Genomic DNA, 22,962 nt, shown 5'->3' with positions numbered 1-22,962 from the left:
TCCAGGATGATATACTAGCTTTCTCATCAGCCTCTCAGGATTCTCTCTTATTCAGCCTTCAGAGGGCCGTAACTGTCATTAATCTGATGGCGGGAGTGAGCAGGATGAAAATCGGCGGGGAATCACATGATGCAAATGAAGCCTGTTGACAAGTTGTTGTGAATGTTGCTCCCGTTGCATTTAGCAGCGAGGGGCCTTGCATGTCACACTCAATCAATTTCCCCCGGCTCGCTCATCATGTAAATGTGGTGCGTGTTTCAAGGGCTATTCATCAGTCATTAACAACAGGCAACTCCCCTGTCTCTCTTCGTTAGCAGTACATCTCAGGGGACATGTGGGAAAGGGTTCAAAGGGAAAGGACGCTTTGGAATGTGCACTTCAAACGGCTGTGGGAAATGAACAGAGATTAAAGGTATATCCCAGTTCTGTGTTAAAGCTGCTGTGTGAACTCTGAAAACTGTGGGGTTTAGGTTTCCTTCCACAAAATGGTTATGGCAACAAAATCACTTTTGCTGGGCTCCAATCATCCCTGTGTAGGTCACCATCACAACAGAAAGGTAGTATTACAAATCCTTCTCTGAGGTTAAGACCAGCAACTCTGTCAATATACACTTGTTTTTAAAGAACAGACCATAACCCCATCTTATTATGATTTACAAATGATCAATAAACTTGTAAAGCAACAGATTAATCATTTTGAGATCACACATAGCCTCGTCCAATATTCAGTATGAAGTACAGATGCAGTGTGAGAACATGAAGCATGCGTACCCAGAGAATTGATTTAACATTTGAAGCAGGACAAAATAAAGGGAAATATTTTGTATATTCTTATATTCAGACATTTTAATGGAGCGGAAGGAAGGTTAAAGGTTTTAATGTGGAGATTATATACTTTCTTCTGCAAAAACATTGTCAGATATGAATTGTCGTGTTTTATTTTATTTGTACCTTAAATATCTATATATATATACATATATATATGTATAAAAACAGAGCTGCGTTTAAAGTAATTAGTGCTTCCTGGATCATTGTCATATCAAAACAGTGTAGTCTAACAGGATTTTGTATTTATTTTTGTTTACTAATTTGTTATTAGATTTTTGTTTTCTCATGGAGAGATTGCAAACAAGAAATTGTGTTGGCATTCTTTTTGTGTGTAATTGGAAGCTACCGCACAATTGCTGCCAAACAGAATTACTGTAGATGAAAGGATCTCAAAATTAATTCAGTAGAATACAATATTGCAGATTCCCTAGCATATAATAGACTCCAATCATCTCTGATTAGCAATCCCTCTGACGCTTGGCCACTGCTGGTCTGTCTGTCTGTGGGCAGCGTTGGAGTGGGACGGGGCCTATCGGTTGACAGTTCATTCATCATGAATGATGCAGTCACAGCTTTGTCTTTGGCTTCATCCAACACACCACAGATGGAAGGTGTGCACCTGGCCAATCGTTGTGCCACTAGTGTCTATTACACTCAACGGGGTCGTAAATAGAGGCTGTATCTGTGTCAGGTGATGGATCATCATCATCATCATCATCTTCAGGAGAAAATGGCCACAAGCAGCTAATTTCAGGTTGGGTTTCGCTGTTGTCTTAGTCAAATATCAAGAGGTGAATGAAACAAAAATAAAGATGATAAGGTATTTTATCATTTTTATACTTCGTGGGGTTCAATATATTGACCAAAAATAGTTCCCAGTCAGTAAAATATGCATCACCTTGAAGCACTCTTGGTCTATTCTGGCAGTTTCAGTTATAACACTTCAATGCACATCATAAACAATATTCAGATCAGAATACTGTGAGACACTCTATGCTCATTTATTATTTTCAATTAGTTTTCATCTCCAAATTACGTCTCTCCTCTTGCTTTGTTTGATTCATGTTCTCCATAATAAGAGAATAGGTAATTATTCCACTTTACTTCCTAGTTCCTGTGGCTTACGGAGTGCAAAATGGCAGCACAGCAGCTAACGTTGAGAGAAAAAGCACCTATGAAACACCTGTCTCAGGTAATAATTCATTTTCTCACTAAGCGTTGTCCTTGCCACCAGGTATTTCTCCTTTTATAGCTTCATGGTTTTTGCAATTCTCCTCCTGTGCATTCAGTTGCAAACTCTGGCGACTTTATGATGTGTTTGCCCGAACAAAATCTTTTTTTTAACCCTTCTCCGGCCGTAATCGTAGCAATAGACACACTTGTTCCAACAGCATGGAGTCTTTCAGATGCCGTAATTGGTCCCAATAAAAATGGCCTTTTACTATTTCTTCCACAGCCTTTTTCTCCCATCCATGCTGAAATCATTAGGTGACTCACCAGAGAGCCGCACTCCCCGGCAAAGCTCAGAATGTCGAAGCAAAAGTACATCAAAATATGTACTAAAAGAAAAAGACAGCAATAAACAATTTAATGGTGAGAAATAGCTTGTCATGTCTTCCTTCGTCTTTGAAGACAAATACAAAGACAAAAGCCCAGTTTAATGTCTTTTTTCTCTCTTTGGGAAATGAACAGCAATGATATATTAGCACATTAGTAACTTTGGGACACCATTAGTAAATTGTCCTCCTGTGTTTATATCATCTCTGTGTAATGTTCCCATCTCATAAATACTTGTACAACTGGCAGAAAGTGCATCTGGAGGAGTTTTTATTTGAAACAACTCTGGACAAACTGATTCCACGTGCTCTGCTGACATATAACCCTCTTTGGGTGGGATGTCGTCTGGCTTTGGCAGGGAGGACAAAAGCTGGCGATAAGACGGTATGAAAACGCCTCACTGTGGGAAGAGAGGGATGAAGTCAGTGTTCTAGGTTGCAGACATATGTTCTGCCTCAGTCCACATCAGTGGCCCCAGGGATGGTCACTGCTGACTCTTGTTTGGTGATTTGGTTTGGTTTGGTTTGCGTGCTATTGGAGTGCATTTTATTAGAGCATATGAATGATTAGAAAATGTATCCTTACATTCCAAAGACCACCGAGCTCAAAAACGACCCAACGAGCTATTCATGACTCACTATTGGAAGAGTGGTTAACAAGTGTTCTGCCTTAAACTGGATTGTTGAGTGATGAAGTTACCTAAAGTTTGGTTCAGTCACCAGAATGCTGCTTAAATTATTGCCATTGTCATCAGAGAACCTCGATGAGAAGTCATGCTGTTGTAGTCCCTTTGGAGGTGCAGCTGTGGTTTCATTTGTTCAGTTGATCTGGCTTTAACAGCCTGAATAATTAATGAACCAACATTGACTACGTGTCTCTGATATAAAGAAAATAACAGCTGGTTAAGTGTATAGGAAAGGGGGCTCATGCAGACAGTGAGGAAGTAAAGCACAAAGCTAAAACTCCCTATTTAATTAATTAACTAGTGCGTTGTGCATTCATATCATGGTTTACAAGTGATCGGGTTCTCCAGTGCAAATGACCAACGAGTATTACTGGGGACGCTGCAGATATTACACACAAGCTTTTAAGAATCAACAATTGGTTGGCCACACATTAGCCACACAGTGACAAACGATATACAGAACCTTGTCTCCTTTCCACTTTGGCAATGCTAGCCTGCAGAATCCTGAGCCATCCTCTTCATTTCGGACACTGGAAAAAGACTGTCAATCTAAGAAAAGCATGGCTGTCTTAATACACACCAGAGGAAAAAACACTTTGCTCTATCCAACAAAGACATGGAAAAGAGGGAGAGAGGCGGAGGGCAGGGAGCAACAAAGGGAAAGAGAGGAATAGCTGCAAAGAAGAAAATGGAAACATTGCCACGCTGGCCCTCATCGCTTACTATAAGGGGGTTACAGTATTACAGAAACGATAAAGATGATAGATGAAAGTTATGATACCTGGGTTCTATAGCTTGTTCTTTAAAATGCATTGGTAGGACACAACAGGAAGATTTAAACACCGTTACAAAGAGGAGTGAAATGACAGAACGGTTTTGCACAGTTGGTGAACAGATGTTTGTTGGATCTGCATCACACCATCGCTACAATACGGGATGCACCCGAGGGAACATGTGCGATGCACCATCAGTGCACAGAGTATGAACCCTGAAAGGCTCTGGTGTTACATCTTTGTACTAAGACGCTAGAGAGCCAAATGCATACAAATGAGTAAAACGTTTGTATTTCCCCCCCCCCCCCCCCCCCATCAGGTATGAGCCAGTATTTATTTTTCACCAACATGCTACTCAATCATCCATACCTCTACATAATAGTGACATCATGCAGACAACAGATGTGAAAATGTATGTGTAATTTCCATTTGTAGTTTTGAGATCCTTAATTTCCCAGGAGCCTTCAAAATAATAATAATAATAATATAAAATACCAAGGAGATGATATTATAGAAGGAAGGATTTCTATTTCTTCTTTGGCATTGTATGGGACTAGGCTGAAACGTCATGCTTCTATAGTGCCTTCATCCCAGCACTCACTGGGTCGGAGCACCTTCGGCTGTTTGTTCCACTAATCTGTGCACTAATCATTTATGTGTATAAATGTAGTACTTCCGGTTCAGTTGACTTGTTTGACTTTCTGTTCCTAAATAAATGCAACAAAAAGAATAACCGTATTAATAGGATCCTCTTTCAAAGCGAGGACATTTTTTTATTTTGCGGTAACAATAAATGATCATCCGTTTTCATTGTGACGTGGCTTAGAAAAAATAAAGACATTGACATACTGCATTTCTCATGGCCTGATGAGAATAGATTTGAATACATAATGCCATTAGTCACATTTACAAATATATCATCTCAGCTTCTTCATTCAGATTGACTTGCTGCTGTGTTTGAGAGGATCTGAATTAGCTTGTGTTTGCCCAATGAATGCTATCCAAGCAAAGACACTAGTTCAGCAAAGCTAATATTTTGGGAAAGGAGAAAGAGCACAGTTTTACCCCTGAGGAGAGAAAATCTATTGGATCTTATCAGTGGGCAGTTGTGAAAATCCGAGATAAGAGAGCCGTAGGGAGAGGGTTTGGCTGCTGATCTCAGATGGCAGACCTTCAGTGATGCATAGGCTACTGAGCAGCTGGGGGGGTGTTGTGTTCCTCTCGGTGTGGTCGGGATATCATTCCTGGGGTCTATATGCACATGGACTAACCGTTGTGAGAGTACGTGGTCGCTTGTGCATACATAAGAGTCATGCATGAGACAGACCCTGTGTGTGGTTGTGTGTTTTTTTCTGCAAGTGAAAATGATTTTCTGATACATATGAGCTGATACCAATTGCATTGTGTGTAGCAGTGAGTAACACCCCATAATCAGGCTGAAGCAGGGACTTCTCGCCCCAGACTGCTGAACCATAATGAGCTCCTCACAGCAGCCAAGTTTTCTTCCCAAATAAATCACCCATACTGTTCACACACACGCACACACGCAGATTGATATCTCCATTAGACCCTAACAGTCATCGCCCGGTGACTACAGAAGACACAGATGAGGATGAGGGTGCTATTTCTTTCTCTTTACATCAACATGGAGGTTGCAGCCTCGCTCTAAACTCCAAAGAGGGTACCTCATCTGAAAAATATCTGATAAGTCTTGGTAAAAGGTTACAACCACTGTTCTCCTGCCATACAGTGAGAGTATTAATCCTCAGTAGCTCTTGCCAAGACAATAATGTAAAATAATGGTCATTTTATGGGCTGTAGATGGTCAGTGTTAAATAATATTGTATTGCAATATACCCTTCACAAGTGCATCATTAATTTAAGTAACATATCTCTTAATGCAGCAAAGGTAAGACTAATTTTTTATTTTACCTTATAAAGTTGATATGAAGTAGAAATATATCTATTATCAATATTCACTATTAATTTCCCATTCAGGCTGTTTTTATTCTCATCTTCTCTTAATGGGAACTATGGTAGCACCTTAGTTGCTGAATGCCGTGTTCATGCTCGATGCTAAGGTTGTGTGGGAGGTGTTTGGTGCTGGGCAGGTAGTTTATAGACCATTTGTGCTGTTAATGACACTGATGGGAGCACTAAGACAGACGCACACTAAAGATGTTGAGTTTTACTGAATAAAAAGCTTTATCCAAAAGATCAAATGGAAGTCCGTGATGCTGAGGGGAGCTGCAAGGAAAGATCATACAGAGAAATTCTGTTTCACACTGCATATAGCTACTTGATTGAATGTCATTAATCAGAATATTGATTAGAACCGTTTCAAGAGCAACATAAACTGCTTCCACTCTCCTAAAACTATTGTTACATTTATTTGGTACAGTAACTGTATCTTTATTTATTATTGATTATAATTATTCTGTGTTGAAATACTTATTTTTTAAATGGTGTTTGAATTCACCATCTCCTGAGGCCATGTGTTTGTCGGTGTTACTGCCCCCACAAGTGTCATTCTGAGAGACTGTTAAAATCTAGCTTCCAGCTGTGCATCCCGAAAAACAGCCAAAAACAAAAAAAGGATTCTGTGACACACACACACACACACACACACACACACACACACACACACACCCCCCAACCAGCTGTTTATGACCTATGAAAGCCTTTTGAATGCTGCCAGAATGATGCAGGCCCTTGTAGCAAAAGAAACACAGGTGAACACATACTGCATGGATCTATATATAAAAACAAATAAATTAGATTTTAAAAACCTTGTGGCTTTTTGTGCCACATTTTTAAACTCTTTATTCGCAGTAGCACCTTGCTAAAACAGACAAATAGATGCTATAAACATCAGCTGGAGAGTCGGACTGCAAAGCCTCACTCACTGTGAAGGAGCTCGGCTGCATGGTTTACTGATGCCTTACTACATGTGAACCCAAGTGCCTCTGCTCTGCTCTCCAAACCAAGTGTCAGTTTGAAACATGAGAGCTCATCTGACTCCTGCTGTGTAATTTGTCATAACATGTGCTGTTATACACACCATTGCAAATTTTTCCGTCAAATGTTGCACAAACCCAGTCATGGCACTCGCAGCGTGGGCCGTAGAACTTCCCCTGCTCCGAGGCTTTGCAGAAGCAGATGCCACAGTCACACTTGCCCCTCCCGCTGCAGAGCTTGCCATCAGGCGTCCTGCAGCGACGCAGGGACGACTCTGGGGACAGCTTACATACGCCGCCCACCTGTCTAGGAAAAGGAAAGGCGATTAGGATGTTATGCAACTTTGGAAACTCCTGAGGTCAAGGGTAAAGTACGTGTGTGTGTAAGTGTGATTTCACCTCGGATGATTTGAATTCCTTTCAGTCACGGTGCACAACTGTCTGCTTTCATGCATTAATAAGGAACAATTCAAGAGGTTTAGCATGCGCAGCATTTTCACACATACACTCGCTTATAGTTTATTAGAGCCGAGCTGTGAGGTGAAGAAGCATCATTCCGTCTCTGTTTAATTTTTTGGGGGTATTTCACAGCACCAACATCCATCACCATGACATCACTTGGTCTGTTTTGAGCTCTGCTTAGACAAAACAAAAAAACTCACTGGGAACAAAAAAGGAATATATCACAAAGGATTAAAGAAATAAATGAGACAAATCAAACGGAACAAACACGGCACCGCCTTTCATCGAACACTCCAGCTGTGGCGGAGCTTGACTTTGACTGCATGGGCTCGCTCTGTGTTTCATTTGGATGCAGTCTGACATTCTTTCTCTATTGCTGCCCACTAAAACTTTCCAGTTCGGAAACAGCCAGTATAATTCAACGATCATCAGATTAAATGTTCCTGACACTCCCTTTAAGGACACACAGCCTATCTCAAGGATAAAACTCTTCCACACATCTTTGTTGAGCAGCGTGGGTGGGTTTTGGTGTATCTTCTATAATGATGCTGAGAACTGGTTCTATCCTACTCTGTACAACATTTATATGGCTTTCTGGAGTCAAATAATGACTTTTGTTCAGTCACTGACTATATACAAACAAACAAGCCAGATATAATTTGAATATGCACTCAATAGCGGGTATGGCCGTGCTGCTCAATAAAAGCTGCGCATCCTCCTGTGTATAGAATAACATGTAATCACTATACATAGGCACAGGGTACCTGCTTGAGGTAAACCTCCTCTTTCATTTGAGTCATATGGCAACCCAGATGGTTCTGATGACTGAGACGCTACAGTTAAATCCAAGGCAATACAATCATTATTTTTGGAAAAATCCAGTTACAATCAAGTGAAATATTGCTATTTTTACAAAATGAAAAAAAAAAGACAAAAAGTAGCTTTAAAAACATTTTGGACCCCCCCCCCCCTTATTATAATTTCATTTCTGTCTCCTAATTGTTCCTCAGAAATAATTTTGAAGTGCATAGAACTCTCTCAACAGCCAGAAAGTTACTAAAGCTTATTTTGCACCACAGAAACTATCAGCAAATTTATAGTAATTACTGTTACCTGAGCTATTTCCCTGAAAATAAATGTATACCTTCAAGATTTAAAAAAGAAAGAAAGATGCAATGCAAACTTAATAATGGAAACAAAGGGTTTTTTTGCATGAAAAATCTTCAAGCAATGTAGAAAATAGAAACTGCAAGAGTAAACTACAAGTATAGGCACTTTTCCACATGCACTCACCAAATGTTGCCTCTGTTAGCAAAACGTGGCAACCCCCCCCCCCCCTCCCCCTCCTTTCTGCTCTATAAAAACAAGAAGAAAAAGACAAAACAAAGTTGTGTGGAAACTCACCTCACCGACTGTAACAAAGTGTCCTCTACGGTGGAGAGCAAAACTAGAAGCATGGACTGTAAAAAAACCCCAGCGTGCATGTTTAAATCCCACAGAAACCTGAAGTAAAGTAGCTTGAAGGAATGTTGAATCCTCTCTTTAAACAGCACTGGGAGTGAGAATGAGAGAGAAAGGGAAAGGAGAGAAGAAGACAAAGCAGCAGGAAAATATGAACTGTCTCAATTCCTTCAGAGACCCGCAGTCTTCTACATACAAGTGCATTTGATTAGTCTTGACTCTTGGACACAATCCTGGGCAGGAGCTAGCGGGGGGAAAATAGCCAAGATGAAAACTTAAATCACCAGTTTGAAATGTAATCAGAACCAGACTGAGTTTTTTATGCTTTATTTGACTTTTTCCTCCATCCTCTTTTCCACTTGCAGTGCCTACAAGTGTACTGCATTTATAACTTTACGGTTCTAACTCTTTTTTATTTATTTAAACAAGCACAATTTGAAGTGTTTACTTAATTTACTGCAATTTAATAATCAGCTAAGGTAAAATGATTTAATATAACCAGTAATGTCAATGCTTTTGCGCGCAGACAGTAATGATTCAGTGTTCATTCATTTTATTTTACCAAATGAAATGTTTACAATTGCAATTTGCTTACTTTATTAAAACCTCATTATTTAATCATAAAAAAGACAATTATCCACTTATGGATAGTGGGTAATTGTTATCATATTATCATTTTATTGTATGCTTTTTGCTTAGCCATTTGGACTGTCAAATCACATCTTTATATTAAATCCACCCAGAATCAATCTCATCAAGCACCATAGAGCGTGAAAGTAAATACTAATATGAAACCTGCCCATCTTCTTACTCTTGCAGAAGTTACCTCAGGCCGAAGGAAGAAAAAGCGATGAAAGCCATAAGACAGCAGGTTGAATTGCATCTTTCAACCTGCACCCATCGTCCCACGAGTCCAGTCAGTTCTGAGTTGACCTGACAGCCCTGAACTCAACTCAATAATTCATGAACAGAATTGCTTATGGCAGTGCATTAAAAAAGAAGCTTTCTTTCACCTGGGGAACTGGAAACAATAAATTAGCGCATGTTATGAGACTGATGAGAGAAGTTGAAGATGCTTTTCTTTGAAAATGATGAATAACAGCAACATTTTGTTTGATGTTGCAAACATCTGGGAGACGCGAAAACGCAACTCGCGCGCCTATGACTGTTACCATGGAGACGGATGCGCGCCCCCGCCGCAGGAGCTCGTACTGTGTTGATGTGATTGCAACCTGCGCGCTCCCGACTCTTCCTCACGGTTCCCCACAAACCCGAAACCGAACAGCTGATGCATCCGCGAGGACGACACACGGCGGAAAAAGGATATCCTCCTCCTGTAAGTGATTCCGTGCGTTTTCTAGATCTGCGCTCGACACGCGCGTCGCGTTTGTGACGTGGCGCCCAGCTGCTGTTCTTTATGGAGGCACCTGACGCCCGGTGCCGCCTCGAGCTAGCTCGCTGCTCCTGCAGGAAGTGGGGACGTTGTCATCCCTTAGCGCAGGCCCTGGGTGAATTAAAGCCGTGCGTTTGCTCCTTCTCACGCGTCCAGCTCGTCACCAACCATATTATGTTCGGTTTGAACCTGCACTTGTCTGTATTCGTTGTTACTTGCTGCATCTGCCATGTTTTTTTTTTTTACCATAGACTTTATGACGTCTTTCATTTTACCCTATGTAGCAGCTTAGCTCGCAGCTGTTTCCATAGATGTAATTCATACAGTGTTCAGGTTTGCACAGTGTCGTTATGCATGATTCACATGCCATTTAAAACGTCACGGTAGCTTGAAAGGTGTTGTTTGAGAGAGTTAGAAGTTTCTGGACGTACCTGTAGGATTTTTTTCAGTCTCTCACAGAGGCCTGAAGGGTCAAAGTGTGACAGACACTGTTCCCTTTCAGTGTACATAGGTTGCATTAAGTTCACCTAGATTGTTTTGTGGAAATTCTGAAATTTTTCCGAACAATACTGACGGCTTACTATCCCAAATTATACAAACAACTACAATGGCAGTAACGTCTAATGCCAGGTAGAACACACAGAGGGAATCCGGGCTTTGTTTGAGTTTACATAAAACATTACATTCTGCATTTGTCTCCACAGATTTGGGAATGGTCATTTTAGTGTTTCACTTTCACTGCAGAAATCATTGCATGATTTTATTCTGGAGAATATGACTTGTTGACAATTTATTATAGTATGTTGTAAAATAATTTTCCTCCATCTCAAAATTGTGTTCCTGTGATTTGCTTTTCACACTTGGCCTTATTGTGATATTTAGTGTATCTCTACCCAATTGAATATCAAAGCTACACATTTTCATTTCCCAGAGACGTACCTTCAAGTCACTCCTCGTTAGATTAAAGTCCCACAAATGAGCAGTTCTGGCTAACTGTCGATGCAATCGTCTCGTACTTGGATGCAACTTGCAGCTTCTTTCATTGGACGAGTGCTGCTGGATCCACAATATGAAACATGCTTAGCACTAAAGACACAAACACGGTTCGCAGCTATAAATCTGCTATCGTTATTCCTGTGGAGATCCAGACAGAGCTAAAGGAAGGCTTGGTGTCTATTTACTTGGTGATTACATACAATTCCACATGAACACTAATATTTCTTTGTGTCTGCATGATGTGTAAATATTTACCATATATTTTTCTTTAGATTTCTAAATTGTAGTTTTTACCTTCCTGTGTTTTATTGCGTAGTATTTGTTACTTTGCTTTTTAAAGGTGTTATTTATTTATTTTTTACAATAATAATTGTTATTAGTATGAAAGTAAATATAACATGGAGGATAACATTAACCAGTCTGCTCTCTCCTCAGGAACAATATGACTTTGCTGTTAGCTTTGAAATATCTTGATTGTAAATCTCTAAAGGACACCGATCGAAGCAGCTTGTACAAACGCTTAAATGAAATGCGGAACTGTAACAATGTGCTGCCCACACTGACCAAACATCCTTCCCTGGTGTAATGAACAAACTGCAGAGTGACCTCTTCAACAATAAAACTCCAGATAAGAAAGTTCACTCCAACAAATACTCACAGTTACAATTAATCTGTCTAACGCTCCCATCCTGCCCGTGAGGAACATGTCCTCTTTCCACAAAAGAAAGGTAATTGCAGTCTTGGCCACCTATACTCCCACATAATAGCACTTAGGCCCTGTAATTTTGTTGTCACTCTTCCTCACATCCCCATCTGCATATGTTAAGTGTAGCAATTACACTGGGAAATTGCTTCTAAGTACATAGGGCTTACTGGATGGACAGTTTCTTTTCTTGGTAAGTGCATGAAATAAAACACGAGTAATACCATTACATTGTTCTTTCTGTGTTTCCATCCTAAGTGTTTTCACACAAAGTTGTAGCACCATTAAGGTTTTTGTCAAAATGTAGTTAAAATGATTTTTTCTTTCATCCAGGGTTGAAACTTGAATTAATTTATGTAATTTAGTCATTTACTTGAGGATCGGCTGAGAGAGATTGTCTTTTCTGCTCAGTTTATTCAGTTTGAAACAATTTATTCAAATCTTCTGTTATTCACTCACCAGGTATTATTTTTCAACACCATGTCAGTCGACTGTCTGTCAGTCAAAAACCATCACATCTGGCTGAATTCATCACAACTGTAAATGTATTAACTGTTTTTTCAACATTAAATTTAAAGGTATCAGCATATTTTGTTTAAACACAAAAATATTACCAATTCAAATAAGTAGTTAATACAACCAGGAAGTTAAGAACAAGTCAGAGTCATGATGCAGATTCTCTTCAGCGTGATGAAATTGATGTTTAATTGATTTTATTTTATCGTTTCTAAAGTTCTCAAAATGAACAAAGCGATTGAGGAATTGAAGGTTTATCTTTCTTGTGATCTGGCATCCATATCTGATAATCTGACACAGTTGTTTGATTTTATATATCAATGCTGTTTTTCTGGAAGTATTGGTTTACCCAAACTACAGAGTATGCAATTTTATTTTATTTTTTCAATATGCAGATAGCTTGTAGATGTGTAGTGTCTACTGAGGTACCAGTTTCTGAGGTGTCTGTTTTAATCCCACTGTAATGAAGGTGAATTAAATTAAGTGTATGGTGCTCAAAGCATTAAATAATTTTGTAGCCTATTGCTGTCGGAAAGAAGCACACAGTTCTGAATCAAATCACAGCAGAATGTCTGGATTTGGCAGAGATGGTTTTTGGAAAGAAGTCCTGTTAAAAGGTTGCTGAAATCACCGCAGATGTCAGACCGCTAACATTTTAGAAGTTGGTCACATACTAAAAGTACCTGCATGCCTTGATTTCTAGATATAAACGCATGTTTTTATGTGAGTTAGGCGTACCACTTTAAATGCACTGATGTGTTCTGAAGCTGCACATCGTGGCTCGGCTGAATATGTTGTCTCACCACCGCTTTCATAACTTCTACCGTTCACTGACTGCTGCCGCAGGACCTCGAGGGCCTTAGGACATTCTCCTCTCTGCATCCCTAGTCGCTCTCTGGTTGGTCTCTCCACCCCTCTGTGACCTGGGGATGAATGCACCAATGAGGAGCCTCACAGTGAGTCCCACGATCCTCCTCCACCCCATCTTCTTTTTCCACAACACCTCACTCACTCACTCGCTCACTCTCAGAGTGCGTCGCATTTATGCCTTGATGTCAGACGTGGTGGGCATTTCTGTCTTTTTGAGCGTACTGCACACCATATGAGCCATGATGTTGACTAACTGTTGTGTGTTATTTACAGGGTGTGCCTGATCGCATGTTATGTGCAGTGCTGGAGCAATTTCAGCTTTACTTTTCCCTTTGGTATGTGCGCTTTGTCTCCATTCAGAGTGTCATTTCTTGTGTTCTTATGTCGAAACAGCCTGTACACTTCTTTTTTTTTTTTCTTTTCCACGTACACACGTGCACACAGACATTGACACACAAACATGGACATGCACACATAAGACCAAGCCACACCCCCTCACTCCGTACAGTAGGTTGTTCTGGGTAATCTACTGGTGCCTTGGTGAGTGTGTGATGAAGATCGCGTGAGATCTTTTCAAATGGTAAGTTATGGAGCTGTTCCTACGTGAAAACGCTTGTCCCGTGTTCCATGTGTGCTACGTTGTGCATCACGGTGGCCATTCGACGATGCAAAATGTGTACATTTAAAGTACATACCTCTGTTCTGGCAATTCAAGTCAGGGTAGTTTATAGGAGTTACTAAAGCTTAATGTACCGGTACTTTGATCCAGAAGCCACTATTGATACACATCATATTTAATGATAACTATTAGGTAATGTAGCTTTGTACAGTTACCGATCTGTTTAAGAAACGCACTGGTATTTCTCATGTGAGCTCCTTTCATTGAGGCCCACTGCCTGCCTCTAAATTGCATTGAGTCCACATTAAATTGATTTATTTCGATTATAATCCACATGGTAGAAGTTGCCACTGCCCAGACTTGGATGCAGCCAGAGTGTTCTCCTGTTCCTCATCTATCTTTGGTCACTGTCTGGTCCGTGTCGCTCTCTGTCAGATCCACTCTCTGTATAGCACAGCAAGCCCTAGCATGTTGAAGAGGAAGCAGAGCTCGCGGGTCGAGGCCCAGCCAATCACCGATTTTGGGCCAGATGAGACTCTCACAGACAGCGCTGACATCTTCTGGATCAACAAACCAGTGAGTTTTCTGCTTGCATCTTTGGGATGGCTACTCCAGACATCATTTTTCTTTTAAAACTACAGACATAAGAAAATATGAAAGTGTTATTTCTCATTCTTCCTGTCTTTTTTTCTCTTCCTGTAGTGGGTACACTCTCTGCTGCGGGCCTGTGCCATCATCAGTGTCATCTCTGTGTGTATGAACACACCCAAGACGTTTGAGCATTACCCTCCACTGCAGTATGTGACGTTAACCCTGGACACACTACTCATGTTCCTCTACACCGCCGAGATGATCGCCAAGATGCACATCAGAGGAATCATCAAGGTAGCTGCTGACAGGGCAGCATAGTCCCACGAGTCCCAATTATCTCAAGAGTATTGAACATATCAACACAAAGAGGCCATTCTACCGCAAGCAAACTGTTAAAGTCGAAGGTAGCAAAGGAAATAGAAATGTGCAAATACTGCTGCATTGTGGCAACTGCCACAAATTATAAATAGTGTTTGATATTTCATTGGAATCATGAATAGATTCATTTCTTAGTTTTGTATGGAGATGCTGTTTTTAATTCTGGATTCCGCTAATACATTGCACCAATACAGCATTACTGCTCTGGATAAACAACACAGGAACACCGATTGGAAAAACAGGTCAGTCATCTCGAATGATAAAAATCAGAGGTGTGGTCATGTTAAAGCGAACCTCGGTCGTTGTACTGAGTCGTTGATCTGAAAATTCAGATCAATCAACACAATAGATAACCTTCAATGGAAGCAACCTGGAAAAGGCAGCTGGCAGACAAAATGCTCATAATTACTGCTCTAAAATGTGCAAATATTTCAATTGTAAAATCAAGGACGACAAGCGGGGAGGCACTGGAGGACAATGAATTACCCTGTGGTGCTGGAAAGTAGAACAAACATGAAAGCTTCCTCTTTCTCTTGAGAACCCAATGACGTAAAATGTCACGTTTCTCTTTTGTTTTTTTGTCTTTATTTGTTTTCAGGTGAAATTCAACTTGATGCAGATGTCACATGTTTGAATGTCTTGATTTCTAAAGTCGTCAGTATTTAGAGTGTGAATAAGGGTGGGTAAATACAACGTATACTACCATATATACTTTAAAATGTTCTGGTATTTTCAAGCTTCTTGACTCAAAGACGAGCTCCATGGGCTGGTAAAGTACGTGCATGCTGTTGTTCTTGTCTGTGTGACCAAAGAGTTTTATCTGGAAAGTGAACGCAGCTGGTTGTCTGCAGCTTCCTGTGAAAGACCAAGCTTTTTACAGACACTGGCTCTCTAAGTGGGTATTAATTGCCCATTTTTCTGCCCCCATGACATTTCAGTTTGTTCACACTCATTGACCTTTAACATTCTTGTCCCATCATGTTGTAAATGGGGCAGTTTAAATACCGTGGTCACTTAAAACAGACACAGATGTTACTGTGTTATTACTCTTCCACACAAAGGATTTCAAGTGATGCTTGGTTCTTGATGTGGGCAGCAGCTTTAAAACATTGCACAGTATTTTGTATTTACCAGAGTATTTTGTATGTGACAAGATTACACAAAAACACCCAATAGAATTTTATGAATCTTGGGAGGGTCAGGGATGTGTAAGGGACAATTCCATGAAATTCTGACATGTATACAGGCAGGATTCAAGGATTTTGGATTTGTCTGCCACAGAAGACAAATAGCTACTCTTGACGAACAGGTTGGATATCTGTACGGTCTGTCTACATGATCTCAAACACGTTATTGCTTCTTGTTGTGTGCATCTTATAACAGGTACATTTAGTTTGCTTATTTTTTTTAATGTCGACGCACATGTGAGCTCATGGATTCTGGTCTGATCACCCAAATCTAAACACAACAGGCAGCTTTGCTCTATTTTCTTAAGCACAAAGGACTTGGAATTAGGTTCTTCCAATCTGTGAACATAATATTTTGACTTTGTCTTTCCTTAATATTGTGACAAAGGGATTTTTGCCACAGATTATGGACATACTGAATGGAATAATGGGGCTTGTGCCAAAATATGAACCATTATGCTTTGGATTGGAGTCAGATAAAAGGGCAAATTTATTATTTTCAATCCAGGTCAACGTTTTCAGCCTTTTCATCACTTACTCATAAACTGTTGGGTTGGCTAGTCCGTTGGTACCACTGTTGATGTTTCCTGATTCCTTCGACTTGTCTCTGTGCAGGGGGATAACTCCTATGTTAAGGATCGCTGGTGTGTCTTTGATGGATTCATGGTGTTTTTCATTTGGGTGTCCCTGGTGCTACAGGTATATTACGCCCAACATAAGGCAAATTATTCGTATTGGTTGGTTTTTGCTTCACGATATTCTGCCCATCTTTGTTTCAGATGTTTGAAATAGCAGAGATTGTGGATCAGATGTCTCCATGGGGAATGCTGAGAATCCCCCGAGCGCTCATTATGATCCGGGCTTTCAGGATTTACTTCCGCTTCGAGCTTCCTCGCTCCCGCATCAATAATATTTTGAAGTAAAACTGTCATGAATACTTCTCTTTACTACAGTCTACACATTTATCGAATTGCTCTACATGTTATTTTTTTTTATACGTCTGCCTTCTTTTCTTCTGCTTTGTAGGAGATCTGGAGAACAGATCTGGAGTGTCTCCATTTTCTTGCTGTTTTTTCTCCTTCTCTATGGAATTCTGGGGGTTCAAATGTTTGGAACGTTCAACCATCACTGTGTCACCAATGAAACACAGAAAAAGTAAGAAGAGACTAAAGAAATTTTTAGCTGATTCCAGAAATAAATATTTCTGACCTCTGTTTCAACAAAGTAGTGCTATTCTGAATGATTTGTTTTTAATGCAACACCTTTACTGCAATAGAGGCAGTTTTTCCAGCTTCAAAAGAATTTACTTTAGATGCTAGTAGATACACTGTACTGACTAGATGAGACGTTGACTTCGACTAGAGCTCAAGTGCAGACCATCTGTAAACAACACCTTGGCTAAATCTGAATGTCCAGGCTGCATTTCATGTGAATTCACAAGAAGCCTGTAAGTGATGAGGATGGTTCAGTCCACAACAAGTATTCTGCAAAGTGTCTGCTGACTTATCTGTGTGGGGGGTAGAGGCACCACCAGACGTTATGTTTATATTACGAATGTGTTTTATTCTAAGTTTATTGGAATTTGTATATAATGATTATTTTCCAAATGCAGGCAAAAACATTTTATTAAAATGTTGGTAGAAGCATTTAGCCAAAATTGACATTCAGTCACATCACGATACATGAACATGCATGAGTATTGAACAACAGGTAATCAACAATTTAATTATTGTAGCCTTTAGCCTTTGTACCATTCCAAACTTAACTGCAAAGGATAGACATCTGAATTCGGCCAGTTGGTACACTCTTTAGGGTTTATAGTCTTACAGGCTATCCAAATGAAGTTGTTACCACAGTTGATAAAACCTTAATTAGCATACGACTTCAGCTTTTGAAAAAAGCACTTATAGTGTAGGCTCAGATCATTGTAGGTCAGTTTCAAATGTGAATTCAGAGAAGTGATCTGCATATCATTGGATTATACTGTATTATTTAACATATATAATATACCTTATACGTTTAGAATAAAAAAATATAATTAATCTTGTACAATAAAAGACAAAGATTTCACAATAAGTGGAACAAAATAACTAATCCCGCTATTCCCTCTGGTAAAATGATATAATACACTCAGTTTTAACCCTCCAAAACTCTCCATATGCAAAGAAAATGGGGGAAAATGATGTCCTATTTGTGCTGCATTCTGAATCCTTCTTTAATTAATCACAACAAAGCAGCAGGCCACTTAGCCTGGTTACTCAGATCCCCCCCCCCTCGCTGAAGCCGAAGCCGAGGCTGACTGATGCGGAAGAGTGCTCATCTTCTGTGATCAATTTAGTTCAGATTAATGAATAGAAAAACATGGTTGTTGATGAGAATCCTATAAGCCTGAGAGGTCTTTGTGGGGGAAAAAAGGATGACGAAAGCAGCCATCATCAAAGCCAGAGGCTACAGGGAGAGCTAACACTAATTATAATAATTCAACATTTTGAAGTGTTCCTGAAGCATTTATGCATTGACCATTAGTATTTTAAGGAAGTACTAGGTGTAGAGCTGTGATATCTCAGCAACAGCTCTCCAAAAGTGGTGTTGCAGGCAGATGTGCATCTAATTTGTTTGCTTGCTGTGCTCCTTTCCTTAAATCCCTCATATATATATATATTTATATGCCATTAATGGGGTATTTTGTAAAATGTCACATGGCGACTGATGTGTGTAATCTCTAGCTGTCCTTGGCACAAGGTCAAAGCTATCTAGCTTCTGACACCGAAGGATTTGATGGAAATTGGGAAACGAGGATAGGATACGTTTTCTGCTGTGGATGTTATATGATTTGTGAACACAGTCAGATTTCCTCTGGGTGCCTGAATGTTTTCTGCAGTCGGCCTTATTATCATTTAACTCTATTTCATGAACAATTTTCATGGATATATGCACTACAAATGAGATATTTGTTAATCTTCTAAATATATTTTTTTATGTTATTTGTATATTTATATAAAGCTGCTGCATTCTGATTTGTGTTTTGATGGTTTTGAAGAAGCATTTTTACTGACTTATGATTACTGTGATATAATCATAGCAACCCCTGACAAATTGTTTTATTGTTTTAAGCAAATTATAGTATACTATTTAAATAATGTAAGTATATTTAATCTTGAAAAAATCTGAGACAAAGTACATCTTAAATATATTTATTTTCAAATTAGCTGTAATTTATACATTAGTCACTGATTCGGTTGGTTATGCAGAATGTGTTTTTGTGTGATAAAGTAAGTAATTGATAGCCTCCCCCCCACATTGGCAATTAGATGAACACCTTAAAATGATCTTGTTTTCACCAGATCAAGGACCCAATAAAACAAACATTGTTCATTTCTTATCACAAATATGTCTTGTGTTTTATTTCACTGCTGAAAATGATCACATTACTCCTGGACATTCTGTTAAGGATTTGTGGATCATTTATCTCTTCTTTCTTTGATAAAACACAGTATTATTCAGCCCAGTATAATAGCGCAATCAGGATTCATCACTAAGCCTCTGATTGCCCTTTGTGATGAGCAATACATTACCTGCTCTGGTCCTGCACCCCTTAATAAACAGTTTAGATGAATGTCTGGGCAGCCAATTTGGAGGCATTCATTTGCATTAGTGACATCAGCCAGTTCCTGGAAAGAACACCTGTGGCAATAGACAGGGAACGAGGGTGGTGTTTATACTCTGCATGTGTTTGTACGCAGACAATAGGCTACATGTGTTTGTATCATGCATGTGCATCTGGTGCGCTTACTTTAACTGTTAAAACCTCTATTTTCTCCATGTTTTTTAGAGATTCATTCTACAACTTTTTGTTGTATACAATTTTTCAAAAGTGTTTTCCCCACTCATTTGATCAGTGAAGTGACCTGGAACAGCTTGGCCATCCCAGACACCCATTGTTCCCCTGATGGAGAGGGCTACCAGTGTCCTTATGGCTTCAAGTGTGTTGACCTGGAACAGCTTGGCCTCAGCCGACAGGAGCTCGGTTATAGTGGCTTCAATGAACTAGGTATATTGTATACTGACTTATTGCTTGCATTCAAACACAAGCATGTAACTACCTTATAACTACTAAGCATCCAGTTTCAACAATTGCTTTACACCAATAATACCTTTCATTTCATTTTTAATTTCACTTTATGAAATGTGAGTGTGATTCTGTAAGAAGCTGTGCCCCAAAGTTGCGTCGCTCAACACCCTTTTGAATTCTCCAGTGTGAATGCAGTGCAGTGTTCCATATATGTAGATAGCTGTGGAGAAGAGCATAAACGTCACTATAAATAAATGAGTTAATGAATAATATCCAAATTTTGCAAAACAGATTGAAATATGGAATATTCAGTGTAATTTTTCCTAATGTGTTAAAAAAAATACAAATTTGTCTAATCTCCAAAAGTTAATGGTGCCTCTTCTGGCACAAGGCACACCCTCCCCTCAGGTTTCGTGGAAATACATACAATAGCTTTGGCAGAATCCTACCAGGGAAACAAGCATCTAACCAACCAACTCAGAGCAATCAAATTATGAAAGATGTTGACTGGATAATACCAACCTTGATTACAACTATACTTAAAAATAATATAAGATTCTCCAAATAATGTAATCAGCAGATTCAAATTACTCTTACTGGTCTTGAAAGATATATTTTTGGAAAAGTTCAGTCTGATTGGTGCTACGGCAATTAGTGCGACATTGACCCCTCGGCAATCTGTACATTTTCCATGACTGAACTTTTTGTGTTTGTTTAGGTACGAGCATCTTCACTGTGTATGAAGCCGCATCACAGGAGGGCTGGGTGTTTCTCATGTACAGAGCCATTGACAGTTTTCCTCGCTGGCGCTCCTACTTCTACTTTATAACTCTCATCTTCTTCTTGGCATGGCTTGTTAAGGTTAGAGCCAGTGTCTCCTTATGGCACTTTTCATAATACTTTCATCTTGCAGGGCATGTCAGCAGGTCATAGATGCACACAAAATGCTTTGGTTAACTGACATGGCCTAATCTTTCACCAATGATCAACACTATTTATTTGGATAAAAAACAGTGACAGGCAATCAAGAGATGAACATGATGTTCATTATTTTAGATGATCACAACGTTTCTCTCGTGCCTTCTTTGTTTCACTTTTATCTCAATTCCTTTTCACAGAATGTGTTCATTGCAGTCATCATTGAGACATTTGCTGAGATTAGAGTGCAATTTCAGCAGATGTGGGGCTCAAGGAGCAGTACTACCTCCACTGCCACGACACAGGTAATATCACACTCAGACACAAGCTGACAAAGAAGTTCCAAGTGGCCAACTTTATGCAGAGCATAAATCAGTCTTGATTTTTAAGATTTCTTGAACACCGGCTTTCTTTAAAGCTGGTCATCTTGGGACAGCTTGCAAAAAATGTGTTTATTCATCAAATTCACCTGATCAAAGTTGCATGAATTCAGAAGAATCAAAAGAGGGAACACAGACACATTTTGACAGGATTGGCTTCCTTAAGGCTTATGAGAGTGCGTTGTCATCACAAAATACCTCCATTTACGTCAGAATTGGCAAAGTGCCCACAAACAACCAGATGTATAAGCAGAAGAGATTACATCTCCTTAGAAACTAGACCAGACACCACATCTTTTTCAATAATTTTAATAAAACAGATTACCTGGGTTGCAAGTGAAGGCGATGTCTTCAGTCCATTTGATTTGTATTGACTTATCTCTATTGGAAAATGATTTGCCTACATATTAGTTTCACCTCCTTTAAAATTAAATGTTGGCCAGGGAATAGAATTTCTTCTTGCCCTGGGTGAGCAGCATTTAGCTGGTATGCCATACATCATCACACCTTAAACACCAGATGTATCATTTGTGGGGAAGGCTTCCTGGACGATCTATGTTTTAAGGTATTCTGATGCAAAAAGGAAGGCATGATCTCACACTATTATTTGAAAATAATAATAATAAAGACCTCCGCCGAACAGCTCATTCCCCTCATAATTAGATTCACACCATCCACGTGGCGATCTGAATCATCACCAAAAGGTTATGAATTGTTCTTGGTAACTTTATGCACCAACCATAAAAAGTAAAAGTGAATCGGCGTTTCTGAGTATTTTTAACAGATTTTTGAATCCGTTAATGGAGTTTTCAATGTTAAAATGTAATTATTTTCCTAATGCCATTCTGGATCCGATCCAGATGAAATTCAGTGGTAAGATAGAGATCCCCATTCTACATGATTGTGTCAAATTCGATAAACATTTGTCAGATTACTGACCAATTTTGAAACTCCATTGACTGCAATGTTATGCAAATTTCAAAGCCATCCAGAATCCAGGATCTCTTCTGGATCGTCACCAAAATCGAATAATCTGTTCCTGGTAGCATTCCCAACATTTCCTGAAAATTTCATCCAGATCTGTCCAGAACGTTTTGAGTTATCTTGCTAACGGACGGACAGATAAACAGATAAACAGCGGTGATTAGCTGTGTCCTTGAAAACAATTTCTGCCTTTTTTCCACCATTGTTCAGATTCACTGAAATCACATCTCCATGCCTCAATCTTTTTCTCAAAGGTAGATAAACTAACTAGCCATAGTGTCACAGTGAACTGCCAATCACCGAGGTGGCCCGGGGAGACGCGATGTATTCCACACTCCTCATTCCTTAACTGCACTATCCAGTTTAAGGATTATAGTTCATACGTTTATCAGAACTTGAACTATATCAACCTTATTTTTGTCAGTTTTTATTAAAACAAGACTATAAAAGCTGGATTTTATACCATCGCCTTGCTAGGATACTCAAATGTGAGTATCAGATGTAATGTAAAGGTGAATTAGAAGATGAGTGGGGCAATATGGCATAATGAGCTCTGCATGGTAAGGTGGGGCCTGGCTGTTGAGGGCTCTAAAAGTAAGAAGAAGGATTTTATACTCAAGTCATGCTCTAAC

General features: G+C 39.5%; 2 protein-coding genes across 2 annotated transcripts in view; one reads left to right on the top strand and one right to left on the bottom strand.

Moving 5' to 3' along the window:
• Positions 1–8,746, bottom strand: part of itgbl1 (integrin, beta-like 1) — a 30,264-nt gene extending 21,518 nt beyond the window's left edge. Inside the window, exons 1-2 of the mRNA XM_068746658.1 lie at positions 8,667–8,746; positions 6,905–7,107 (exon numbers count right to left, since the gene is read on the bottom strand). Of these exons, the coding sequence (XP_068602759.1) occupies positions 6,905–7,107; positions 8,667–8,746 (283 nt within the window). The remainder of the gene's footprint in view (positions 1–6,904; positions 7,108–8,666) is intronic.
• Positions 8,747–13,494: 4,748 nt separating this feature from the next.
• nalcn (sodium leak channel, non-selective) overlaps positions 13,495–22,962 on the top strand; it is a 50,535-nt gene continuing 41,067 nt past the window's right edge. Inside the window, exons 1-9 of the mRNA XM_068746111.1 lie at positions 13,495–13,536; positions 14,256–14,396; positions 14,523–14,705; positions 16,592–16,675; positions 16,756–16,895; positions 17,003–17,131; positions 19,876–20,027; positions 20,767–20,909; positions 21,167–21,271. Of these exons, the coding sequence (XP_068602212.1) occupies positions 13,495–13,536; positions 14,256–14,396; positions 14,523–14,705; positions 16,592–16,675; positions 16,756–16,895; positions 17,003–17,131; positions 19,876–20,027; positions 20,767–20,909; positions 21,167–21,271 (1,119 nt within the window). The remainder of the gene's footprint in view (positions 13,537–14,255; positions 14,397–14,522; positions 14,706–16,591; positions 16,676–16,755; positions 16,896–17,002; positions 17,132–19,875; positions 20,028–20,766; positions 20,910–21,166; positions 21,272–22,962) is intronic.

The sequence above is a fragment of the Brachionichthys hirsutus genome, chromosome 12 (assembly GCF_040956055.1).
Source record: "Brachionichthys hirsutus isolate HB-005 chromosome 12, CSIRO-AGI_Bhir_v1, whole genome shotgun sequence".
In the NCBI taxonomy this organism is placed as follows: domain Eukaryota; kingdom Metazoa; phylum Chordata; class Actinopteri; order Lophiiformes; family Brachionichthyidae; genus Brachionichthys; species Brachionichthys hirsutus.
Note: the sequence above shows the minus strand (reverse complement) of the source record. Positions and strands in the feature narration are given on the sequence as shown.